Genomic DNA, 12,666 nt, shown 5'->3' with positions numbered 1-12,666 from the left:
CCATTTTTTAGAGTTGGCTTAATGTCTAGAGGGGTCCCCAAACTGTTTACCCGTGAGCCATATTCCGATAAATAAAGAGAGAGTAAAAAGAGTTGGGGAGCAACACAAGCATGAAAACTGTTCCTGGATTGACAAATAAGGGCTATGATTGGCTATTGATGGCCCCTATGTGGACTGGCAGCCTACATGAGGCTCTGTTAGGCAGTGCATCTGGTTTTTATACAACTTGCCTCCAAGCCTGGAATTCAAAAATAAACACCTGCTTTGAGACCACTGAGAGCAACATCCAAGGGGTTGGTGAGCAACATGTTACCCACGAGCCACTGGTTGGGGATCACTGATCTAGGCCGAGCAGCCAAATGATTGGATCTGACACAATGCACTATGCACCACTAACAAAGTACTTAGACAAAGCAACTGTGATCCAACAGTGGAAATGTTTGCTCAATAAGTTGACATACATTCTCAGACAGTGGGGCAGTTTGGTGGATTAGTCAAACTACCTGGTCATATCTATGTGAGTGTTATTTATTTAATATCAAGCCATTAGCAAGGCTGCAGAGCATCAGGTATAAATCAAATGTTCTTTGGGGTTGAGCATGGAGACCACGTACCACTGCTCGGCTGAAAGCTGCATTCTTTTCATCCGGGCTGGAATTTTTACCCCTCCAAACGTAGATCTTCACTCCACCTTGATCCAGAATGTGACAGTCCTGCAGAACATGAAAGTACAACTTCAGGGCACAGAATCAATAGCAGGTGAGGCTGATGCTTTATTATAGACACATGTAGAAGCTGACAGTTACTAGGATAACACATAGCCGTCTCCACATCAGAGTCACCACTAATGGGAAGTTGAGATTATTATTTAGTCTAGCCTGTGGCACAACAGCTGGCAGTTGGACGGTTTCTTTAACCTTCAGCTTGCCATCATTGCCTGGGACCCCTCTATAAATCCAGGAAACTGTCAAGGGCCATCACATTCAATTGATTGTCATTGTCCCAATATGTTACATCCTAACTGCTCCCAAATCTATTATCATAAAAGGACTTGTTCAATCACTGACTCACATCATGCTGCAGAAGATCTTGGGTGAGGGGCTTTGTAGCAAGTTCTTGTACCACCAGATTTGCATCCTTTTCAAATACACTAGAACATAAAGCATTTATCTGTCAGATCAACAGAATCATCAGCTCAGAAACACATCACAAATTACATTTCATTTATTACACTTATTGTATATTTTGCTTTCCTAGAGCAGTGATCCCCAACCAGTAGCTCGTGAGGAACGTGTTGCTCACCAACCCCTTGGATGTTGCTCCCAGTGGCCTCAAAGCAGGTGCTTTTTGTTTTTTTTTGGGTTTGGAGGCAAATTTTGGTTGCATAAAAAACAGGTGTACTGCCAAACAGAGTCTGCCAGTCAACATAAGAGCTACCAAACCGTAACTGGAACTCTCAGGAGTTTTTTGCGTGCTTGTTTTTCTCTCAAACTTATTTTACATTTGAATGTGGCTCACGGGTAAATAAGGTTGGGGATCCCTGCTCTAGAGTATCATTTTACTAGCACAGAATGGGTTCATTAAAAGCCTTTCTAACATCCTTATAATTTACAGTAGGGGGAGCATTATGCCTTATAATACATGAGTGATACTCAGAGATCCCTGTATAACTCAGCTTTGTGCCTTGTGCCTTGATATGGTCACAGAACCCCTCAGTGACTTCTAAAATCCTTATAATTTACAGTAGGGGGTACATTATCCCTTATAATATATGAGTGATACTCAGAGTTCCCTGTATAACTCAGCCTGCAGCCTTGTGCCTTTATATGGTCACAGAACAACCCCTCAGTGACTTCTTATATCCTTATCATTTCAGTAGGGGGTACATTATCCCTTATAATACATGAGTGATACTCAGAGTTCCCTGTATAACTCAGCCTGTAGCCTTGTGCCTTTATATGGTCACAGAACCCCTCAGTGACTTCTAATATCCTTATCATTTACAGTAGGGAGTACATTATCCCTTATAATACATGAGTGATACTCAGAGTTCCCTGTATAACTCAGCCTGCAGCCTTGTGCCTTTATATGGTCACAGAACCCCTCAGTGGATTTATAATAGTGAGTATAAACCATTTAATCATAGAGCTAATCACTGGCATTCCTTGCAGGTATTGTGTAACTTACTGATAGAGTCTGACATTTGCATTTTGTTGTACATCTGCTTTCTCATCTGGAACAGCCTCTTTCAGTTCTCCTGTTCGTGCCCCCAGCATGGCCACCATGATTTGCATGAGATCGGGAGAATCCTGCTCGTTGTCTATGATGCCAATCTGGGCTCTCCCTCCTCGTTCATCATCTCTTATGCTTTGAGCTAAGGAACAGGCCTGGGGAGAGAAGTCAGCTTTGAATACTCTGCTTGTTTCACAAATCTCCATGAACGTATCAAACAAAATCCCTCCAATTTTAGGATTTCTAAAGCCAACAAACACATTGGATTAGTGTAATCTTGTGTTCAACCCTCCCACTCATACACTCATAGAGATGTAGTTGTAGATAAACACTAGTATCAGACATGGCTTTGTTCAAGTATTATTCCACATTATTACTCTCCTATGGTATCCTTATTTATTTACTCACTGACCCGTATCCTTTCTGACTTGTTGCTCTCTGGTCCATTCCATTGGATGATCACTTTGCCGAGGTCCAGTAGAAAAACATCTCCTTTGTTGAAATTGTTCCAGGACATCGACACCTGTGAAGGAAAGAGAACAGCACCCAGTGAAGTTTAACTTTGGAATCAGTTGCCTGAATTTAACACTATTATTTTTGAAGCCCAAGTGGAGAAGAAGCAAAGGTGTAATGGAGAAGAAGCAGGGGTGTATTTGAGAAGAAACAGGGGTGTATTGGAGAAGAAGCAGGGGTGTAATGGAGAAGAAGCAGGGGTGTATTTGAGAAGCAGGGCTGTATTGGAGAAGAAGCAGGGGTGTACTGGAGAAGAAGCAGGAGTATAATGGAGAAGAAGCAGGGGTGTAATTGAGAAGAAGCAGGGGTGTAATTGAGAAGAAGCAGGGGGTAATGGAGAAGAAGCAGGGGTGTATTGGAGAAGAAGCAGGGTGTAATGAAGAAGAAGCAGGGTGTAATGGAGAAGAAGCAGGGTGTATTTGAGAAAAAGCAGGGTGTGATGGAGAAGAAGCAGGGGTGTATTTGAGAGGAAGCAGGGGTGTATTGAAGAAGAAGCCGGGTGTAAAGGAGAAGAAGCCGGGTGTAAGGGAGAAGAAGCAGGGGTGTAATGGAGAAGAAGCAGAAGTATAATGGAGAAGAAGCAGGGGTATAATGGAGAAGAAGCAGGGGGTAATGGAGAAGAAGCAGGGGTGTAATGGAGAATAAGTAGGGGTGTACTGGAGAAGAAGCAGGGGTATAATGGAGAAGAAGCAGGGGGTAATGGAGAAGAAGCAGGGGTGTAATGGAGAAGAAGCAGGGGTGTATTGGAGAAGAAGCAGGGTGTAATGGAGAAGAAGCAGGGGTGTATTGGGGAAAAAGCAGGGTGTAATGGAGAAGAAGCAGGGGTGTATAGGGGAAATAGCAGGGGTGTAATGGAGAAGAAGCAGGGGTGTATTTGAGAAGAAGCAGGGGTGTATTGGAGAAGAAGCAGGGTGTAAGGGAGAAGAAGCAGGGGTGTGATGGAGAAGAAGCAGAGGTATAATGGAGAAGAAGCAGGGGGTAATGGAGAAGAAGCAGGGGTGTAATGGAGAAGAAGTAGGTGTGTATTGGAGAAATAGCAGGGGTGTATTGGAGAAATAGCAGAGTGTATTGGAGAAGAAGCAGGGGTGTATTGGAGAAGAAGCAGGGGTGTAATGGAGAAGAAGCAGGGGTGTAATGGAGAAGAAGCAGGGGTATATTGGAGAAGAAGTAGAGTGTAATGGAGAAGAAGCGGGGAAGTTTTGGAGAAGAAGCAGGGTGTAATGGAGAAGAAGCAGAGTGTAATGGAGAAGAAGCAGGGAAGTTTTGGAGAAGAAGCAGGGTGTAATGGAGAAGAAGCAGGGGTGTAATGGAGAATAAGCAGGGTTGTAATGGAGAAGAGGGGTGTAATGGAGAAGAAGCATATCATTAGTGTTGATCCTCTCCTCTAAAATAAGTTCCATTAGAGGAGAACCTTTCTAATGGAGTCAGTAAGATAGGGTGAGAGTAGGTGGTCCCTATGTAGCTAGGTATGCCTTGGGAGGTAGGAGGCTCTGTAAGTCATGTTAATTAAGGTGGGATTAGTATAAAAGAAGTAGGGGAGACCCGGTGAGTCTCAGTACAGAGAAGAATAAGTTGGGGAGGCAGGTCCCATGAATGAGAGTTAACTAGTGGTTGAACTAGTTCTGTTAGCTTACTGTAGGAGCAAGAGATAGGAGTAGGGTAGCTACTTGAGCTACAGTCCTGCGTGGAACCAATTTTTGGAACCCAGACCCATAAACCTTAGTCTGCAACCCGGACCCACAATCCGTGTTTTTACCGATTTGACCTGCTACCCAGCCTGACCCACAACTGCCTTATCCACAACCAGCTGACCACCATTAAACATGAAGTGCTTTTGCCACCAAGTGACATCTTCAGAAGTTGTCGGGGGCATAAAACAAGTTTGAAATTTCAAAGTTGTAAAACATAGATAATACAGATAATATAACATAAGATAAGAAATATAGATGAGACCCGCACCTTTAAATCCTACCCACAGGTACCCACAACCCACGGGTACCCGAACCGCTGCAGGACTCTAACTTGAGCAGTCTTTGGCTGCAACCGGGACAGTAATAGGGTTAGGAAACCATCAAATTAGGAATGTGAGGAGGAAGGTCATGTGATTCCCTTACTTTGGTGAAGGCCAAGTCACACCTTGAAAAGTGGTCTAGTGTGAGCAGTAATTGAAAATATTATGTCTAGCAGGGGCAGCAGTTCTTTAAGATCTGACAGTTTTGGGTCCAGCATGGGCAGCAGTCCTATAAGTTATGACAGTATTGAATCCAGCATGAGCAGCAGCTGTAATGGATCTGAAAGTACTTTGCATTGTAGGAACAATAATAATGATAACAATAAATATTAAAACTATGGAAAGGTGGCCATATTGCTAGTAGAGCTCACATCTAGCAGTGACAGTGCTACTAGAGATGAGCAAACAGAAGGGCTCTTGGTTAGAAAAAAAATCCAGACATTTGTGCCCACGCACCTCAGTGGCAGTGACGTGCTTCTTCCCTTTCACATGCAGCAGGCGACGTATGTTGTACATATTTGTCTCTACATGCTTGAACCCCGAGGACACTCCTCCCTTCTTGTAGCTAGGGGGGGAATGAAGAATTGTTAGTCTTTTTGGCACAAAGTAAAGAATTGAGCCAGTCAGCAGTAAAAGAGACAAGTGGTAAAGTGCTCCTACAGAGGATTTGGCTACAGATGGTGTTTCTTAAGCTTTACTTAAAGTACAGGAGCTCTCAGAGAGTGAAGATCTTTACTTCTAGATCTGTCCCCAATGATCAATATCCTCATGGAGTCTAATAAAGAGTTGACCCATCAATGTCCTTCCCTGCTTCATAACCCTTCCAAGAGCAGAATGCTCATTCATAGTCGCCTTCACCCCCAAACATCATGAAAATGATCTATTTTGCACACTTAGCAGGCCACCTGAACTTCTGGGACCCCCCTACAGTATGCAGGTTTGTTGTCCATGTCCACCAGTTAAACTTTTAACTGTGTAAAGTCTCATCATATTTGAAGTCATGGGCACCCATAGTATCCTACATCTAATTGGGCCTAATTGGGTTTCTAATGGTGTCTGTGCTTAGGATAGTGCCAAACTGTGATTTGTCAAGAGCCCCAACTTAGAATTCCCACCACCGGTCTATGTCCAGTTGACTGGGTAGGTCCAAATCTTGGCCTAACCAGAAGAGCCATGGTGACACTAAATAACAGGACAGGCCACTTACATGACACCATTCTTGAAGTAACTTTTAAAGGGTGCAGATTCATGTCCTTGTACTTCTCTGTGCTGGATTGGGCTTCCCCCAAGGGCACCGTCGAGCTGTGTTGCATAGAAGGCGGCTGACCCCTGCTCATCCTGGGAGGAGTCCTTCCCTATCCAGTAGTGAATATCGCTGATCAACCCATTGGGGGTCTGTTTGTTCTGTAGGAAATAAGGGGAACATCGTCTTTAGAACTATATTCTACTCTTGGACCTTCCCTTATAACCATAAGAGAATTGTGCTTAGTTATAATAATTACAACCTTATAGTAGTATTCTTGTACACTTGGAGGTCATGGCATGATGCCATTGTAGATAGTAATGGAATAAAACAGGTTTGTTTGTTTCTCATAAACTCAACTCAACAAAATTCATTCCATGCAACTGAACCCAAAGAGTGGTTGAGCACCCAGAAGACAGCCAACCTTGACTGGAACTGGCACGGACTGTGCATTTTGATCTTTGGTCTGGGACAGGTGCCAACCACTGGGAATGTTTATATTTGCATTTGGTATTATTCTTTGTCACCTTTAGCAAACAGACACATTCCATCCTCGCCTTGAACTCCGTGTCATTCCATTGTGCTCATTGCTTACATCCACCGGGTCTCATCACTGGGAATATCATCTGAATCACTCAGGTCCGACCTACAGTTCAACTAAAACTTCCCTGTATAAAGGCACTTGAGGGCTGCCAGGAGTTTTAATTCACAAGAGCAACAAGACTCTAGATCCCCCCAAAATGTTAGGATGTAAAAAGGGGAAACGAGGTACTGCATAAAATCCTGTTTTATCACAGTATGTGAGTTTAGCCCTGATGCTCTGATTGGATACAGGTTGGTCTAGCCCTGGGATCATTTTAATGTTCTGATTGGATACAGGTTGGTCTAACCCTGGGATTATTCCAAAGCTTTGAATGGATACAGGTTGGTCTAGCTTTGTGGTCTTTCTAATGCTCTGAGTGGATACAGGTTGGTATCGTACTGTGATCATTCTAATGATCTGATTGGATACAGGCTGGTTTAACCCTGGGCTTATTCTAATGCTTTGATTTGATACAGGTGGTTCTAGCTCTCTAATAATTCTAAACTCTTATTGGCTTTGAGCAGGCTTCTTTAAAACTGGCTTCTTTGATACATTGCATGTTTAATTTCTGTATTTACACTAGGAGTTTCCTCTTTCAGTATATAAATGATCCACACCTTAAAGTCAGTAGGGTAACAGTTACCCCAATATCTCTATATATCTGTAACATTGTTATGCGCTAAGGGGCCCAGCCTGAAAGTCAGTTAGGGGAAGATTTGGCGTGAGTGCTTAATTGTACCCTGGGTACCCCTCGAACTATAGCAGGGTGACTGTTACCCCAATGTTTCTATATATCTGTAACCTTGTTATGAGCTAAGGGGGCCCAGCGTGAAGGCCAGTTAGGGGGAGATTTGGGGTGAGTGCTTATTTGTACCCTGGGTACCCATGGAACTATAGCAGAGTGACTGTTACCCCAATGTTTCTATATATCTCTAACCTTGTTATGAGCGAAGGAGGATGCAGCCTGAAGGCCAGTTAGGGGGACATTTGGGATGAGTGTTTATTTTTGCCCTGGGTACCTTTGTTTCTAGATATCTGTAACCTTGTTATGAGCCTGAAGGCTGGTTAGGGTGAAATGCTTTTTGGCTGGCCTTGTTATTAATGATGGTTCGAGATGAGTTTTGCCCTAATGTTGGGTAGAAAAGAACATCTAGAACCAAAAAGTCTGACCAAGCATAAACTGACAAGCCTGAGTGGATTGGTTGCTTTAAAAAATATAAAAAAATTAATCTTATTAATAAACATGACTTGTATTTCTGGAAATTTTCCAGTGACAATTACAATTTTAATGCAATATGAAATTACTTGAATTACCCTATAGGAATTAGATGGGGGAAGACTAGCCAGCCAGATGACTTATGAGTAATGAGACTGAAATCTCAGTAGGTGTGGGTCACAAAGGATGACTCAAGGCACCAGCAAAGTCATTGTATGTTCATATATTAATCTGGAATGATTTAAGGGCAAGTAAGCGCACAGTGAGATTGAAGAGATAGAGACATCAGAATAATTAGGGAGGAATTTAATTCACAAGAGATAAGTTTTATTAAGAGCATTTTAATTATAACCCTGGGAGGTATTTTTGTGCAGATCATTATAGGGGTTTATTACACGTATCATATGATAAAAGCTTGGCACTGGCTTTTAGTTTGATGGTATTATCTTTTATTTGATATCTTTCAACAGCCAAGTTGTTTAACATAATCCATAATAAAATAGGCACACACTCCAAGAACCTGACTTTTAAATCCTGAATTCCCAATATAGTTTTCTTTTTATGAAGCAGAATTTGGAAAATAGCACAATGAGCACATACACAGCTGCATACCTGGAAGGTGGAATTTTCGAAATGACCACCACACATACAGAAAGCCTTGGAACACGTTGGGCTTGAAACCCCCAAGTATCAGATCTCCCCCAAAACCTTCACATGGAGGGTCTCAGGATGGACATTCTGGATCTATTCCTTGGTCTATATTTCTTTTGTAGGCCTAGGTGCATATATAACATGTCCACTTAAGTTTGCTTTCAATATTGGTTTAAGTGGCACGGCCATTGGTCTGGCATTGTTCACTTAGATACTTACATACAAGAGGATGTAGCAGTCTCCTTCAAAAAAGCTTCCATAGGCCTTCTCAGGAAGAGGAACCATTTTCATTTTCTAAAAGAAGAAGGAGAGGTTTATTTAGAGTGGATAATTACAGTGTACACATTATAATTCTATGGGTAAATGATATTTATTTGCCCATGTGGCACAACTTAAACATAATAATGATTACCCCCCTTGTGTTGCCCCCCACATGAAAGTCTGGCTGCTGTGCCTGCTTACCTTGCATAAGCTTTAAAAGGTATCAGTACTGAGATTAACTGACCCTGTATTGTTTACAGCTCAAATTCCTGCATTGTTCACACCTATAAAACCCTGTACTGTTCACACCTTAGACCCAGACTGAAAGTGCCCAAATTGTTCACAACTCATACAAACTGCTGGAGAGGCGCCAGCATTGTGTCACTGTATGCAGCACAGTATGAACTGTACATCCTAGAGTGGTCCTGATAGGTTTTCCTGTCTCCTGCTTTATTTTGCCTGCCCTGTGCTCCTTGTGTGTGCCATACTCTGCCTGCCCTATGCTCCCTGTGTGTGTAATACTCTGTCTGCCCTATGCTTCCTGTGTGTGTCATACTCTGCCTGCCTTATGCTCCCTGTGTGTGTAATACTCTGTCTGCCCTATGCTTCCTGTGTGTGTCATACTCTGCCTGCCCTATGCTCCCTGTGTGTGTAATACTCTGTCTGCCCTATGCTCCCTGTGTGTGCCATACTCTGCCTGCCCTATGCTCCCTGTGTGTGCCATACTCTGCCTGTCCTATGATCCCTGTGTATGCCATACTCTGCCTTTCCTATGCTCCCTGTGTGTGCCATACTCTGCCTGCCCTATGCTCTGTGTGTGTAATACTCTGTCTGCCCTATGCTCCCTGTGTGTGCCATACTCTGCCTGCCCTATGCTCTGTGTGTGTAATACTCTGTCTGCCCTATGCTCCCTGTGTGTGCCAAACTCTGCCTGTCCTATGATCCCTGTGTGTGCCATACTCTGCCTTTCCTATGCTCCATGTGTGTGCCATACTCTGCCTGCCCTATGCTCCGTGTGTGTCATACTCTGCCTGTCCTATGCTCCCTGTGTGTGCCATACTCTGCCTGCCCTATGCTCCCTGTGTGTGCCATACTCTGCCTGCCCTATGCTCCCTGTGTGTGCCATACTCTGCCTGCCCTATGCTCCCTGCGTGTGCCATACTCTGCCTGCCCTATGCTCCCTGTGTGTGCCATACTCTGCCTGCCCTATGTTCCCTGTGTGTGTCATACTCTGCCTGTCCTATGCTCCCTGTGTGTGCCATACTCTGCCCTATATCATTGGTCTGGATCAGTAGGGTCTACTGAAGTAATTAGACTGTCTAGTGTCCACTGTACTAAGTTTTCATTTCATTATTCTCTAAGATCAAACTCAAGATCCTGAGTTGAGCTCATAGCAAATTCCCAAAAACCGCCATGGATGGAGCCCAATTATCACTTACCTCGATGGACCATATTTGCAGGCCGGGTTTCCGACAGAGGTTATCCAGATTCTGTGACATTTTACGGGAAAACTGAAAGAGAAGATTTAAGACGCATGAGGTATTTGTGATTTCCAAAGACGATTTTATACCTTAAAAACCGAATTTTGGCCAATATTACTACCCTGCTATTTGCCTCTCAGATTACAGTAAGAATAATACAAGATGAGCCCAGTCTACAGAGATAAAGAACTTGGTGTTTAAAGTTCACCATGACCTGCGGTACTAAAAATGTCAGAGTATGCAAAGGTATGATGGTTGTACAATATTGGCAAAAGACAATGCAACAGTGCTAAGGCCATAGCCTCATGTATATGAATGGCATAATGTGGTTCTATAGATACATTGTTTTTTCTTCTTCTTTTTTGGTTCAAGCCACCGGCTGAGGTTCTACATTTGTTTGGGGTCTCTTTGGCTCATAACAAGGCTACAGACAGACAAATATTGCCACAGTTCCAAGAATATTCATAAGCAAACAAGTGTTCCCCCTGATTTAGCTAAAGAGCACCAATCATAACTAAAATAATTTCCTAAGTAAATACACTATGTGAAAGTTCAAGAAATCCGATTTTTAAAACAGTTAGAATTGTTTGTATAATGTAAATGATCAGCTCACTATTCCTTCTGCAAGATCTCTCCTATCTCCCCTGCAGTTCTAGCTGAGGCAGCCATCTTGGATTTCACTGGCTCCTCCTACCTATATCTTCCCAGCCAACTGCAGCTCTGAAATCTCGCACATGCTCAGTTGAAATTCCTTTTTGCTTATCAACCCTTCTAAAGCTATTTTCAAATCAGCCAAACCTGTGTGTTAGCTGCTGTACAGTAGTGCTGCCACCTGCTGGAAGTTACTGTGTGCCCTTCATTTGTATAATAACATCACCAGCAGGGGACAAGATAGGGAAATCTCCTGATACTTCTAGTGGAGGAGTTTACTAAAACAAGGCATTCTGGGTAGAATACTCTGTTATAGTCTCAGTATGGCCTCCCTCAGTGAAAGAACCCATTTGACAAAGTAAGGGATTTTTTAAAACCTGCAGTTTTTTTCAACAAACTATATATGTAGTTTGATTAAACGTGTTTATGTTGTACTGGTCAGATTGTTAATATGTGTTTGATTTTGGCTGTGATAGGTGCCCTTTAAAGTTTGGGTTTCTGGACTAACTGGGGAAATCAATGGAAAATGTTCAGGATCACCTCCCTGGCATTGTTGTAGGCAATTCATTGAACTAGGGGGATGACAAGTCAACGGGGCACTAGTTTAAGGGGCAACTATTTTGTGAAAACCAGTGGTGCAGCTGCAGAGAATATGATTATAGTGGCTCATTTGCATTTTCTTACCCAAATCTAATTAACTATAGATAACAGCACCACACACCTTCATAAAACATCTACTGGAGCATCCATGGACTTGCTTGCACCTGGAAATATCTCTACTGTGTCTGAATCTACCAATTTGCCGGACATTGGGAAATCATTTGTGGGACCATGGGGGGCACTGGATGACCACCTTGCCTTGGGTGCCCAATCTTCTAAGACTGGGTCTGGTTGTTTTCACCAAAGTGGGGCCGGGAAAACCCTACAGTATGCAAACTTATAGAAGGCTTGGATATAATTTTTGTATAATAATTTTTGTATTAATTTTCCCTTATGGGATGATCCAAGAGGAGAATGGTTTATTTTTACTATTAGTGTGACCACACTGTAAAAAAATTTATATATAAACACACACTTGCAGAAAGACACACAAAAGGCTGTTGCTTTAGGGCACAGGAGGGTTTGGCTGAGATTTTCAGAGATAAAATAACAAGGAAACAGCAGTCCTTTCCCTTTTTACCAGTGTATGTGCAGAGAGAGAGAGAGAAAGAAAGAGATTTTGGCAGGAGATGGGTTGTATATGTGGCTATATAAACTGCTGGTGTTGGTTTCCATCTGGCAAAAGGCCTGATGTGTCACCGGCGGTTTGCAGACAATTGTTCAGGAGTTGTATATAGCTACAATAAGGTGCGATCTGGTGACAGTGTTGCACAATCCAACAACCTACTCCGTTATGCCTGAAATTCCTATATGGACACACATCTTATTGCCCATGTACTAGTTGGCAAATCCCTGTTGAAGGCTTCCTGGTGTTGCTTATAAAGGGTTATTGTTACACTTATTGTGTAAATGTTGCTTGCACGTTGATTCAGGATGGAGGAAACTACAGTATAGAACTACCCATCAATGATCAAATGCATCCCACATAAGTCCCCACAGAAAGCCCCTGTGCACCCTGGAATCATTGGAATTCCTTTTGCACCTACAGGAACCAAAACATCGGTGCACTTATGTCCACAAGTTTTGCTCCCACATTTACTAATTAGGCACAGGTTGTGTTGCACAAATCTGTGCTCTGTAATCTTTATCTGGAATCTAAAGTATGTATATTCCATAAAGGGGAAATATATGTTGAATTGTGTGGATATGTTGCACTTTGCATCA

At 42.8% G+C, this 12,666-nt stretch overlaps 1 protein-coding gene across 1 annotated transcript in view; it reads right to left on the bottom strand.

Annotated features, from left to right (window-relative positions):
* The window catches only part of vill.L (villin like L homeolog), a 48,160-nt gene that overhangs the window by 20,446 nt on the left and 15,048 nt on the right, over positions 1 to 12,666 (bottom strand). The window contains 8 exon segments of the mRNA NM_001089019.1: positions 615 to 713; positions 1,072 to 1,150; positions 2,188 to 2,387; positions 2,645 to 2,755; positions 5,213 to 5,321; positions 5,964 to 6,160; positions 8,669 to 8,743; positions 10,150 to 10,221. Of these exon segments, the coding sequence (NP_001082488.1) occupies positions 615 to 713; positions 1,072 to 1,150; positions 2,188 to 2,387; positions 2,645 to 2,755; positions 5,213 to 5,321; positions 5,964 to 6,160; positions 8,669 to 8,743; positions 10,150 to 10,209 (930 nt within the window). The 5' untranslated portion in view covers positions 10,210 to 10,221.

The sequence above is a fragment of the Xenopus laevis genome, chromosome 6L (genome assembly GCF_017654675.1).
Source record: "Xenopus laevis strain J_2021 chromosome 6L, Xenopus_laevis_v10.1, whole genome shotgun sequence".
Taxonomy (NCBI): Eukaryota; Metazoa; Chordata; class Amphibia; order Anura; family Pipidae; genus Xenopus; species Xenopus laevis.
The sequence above is the reverse complement of the archived record's forward strand: the minus strand, read 5'-3'. Positions and strand labels throughout refer to the sequence as shown.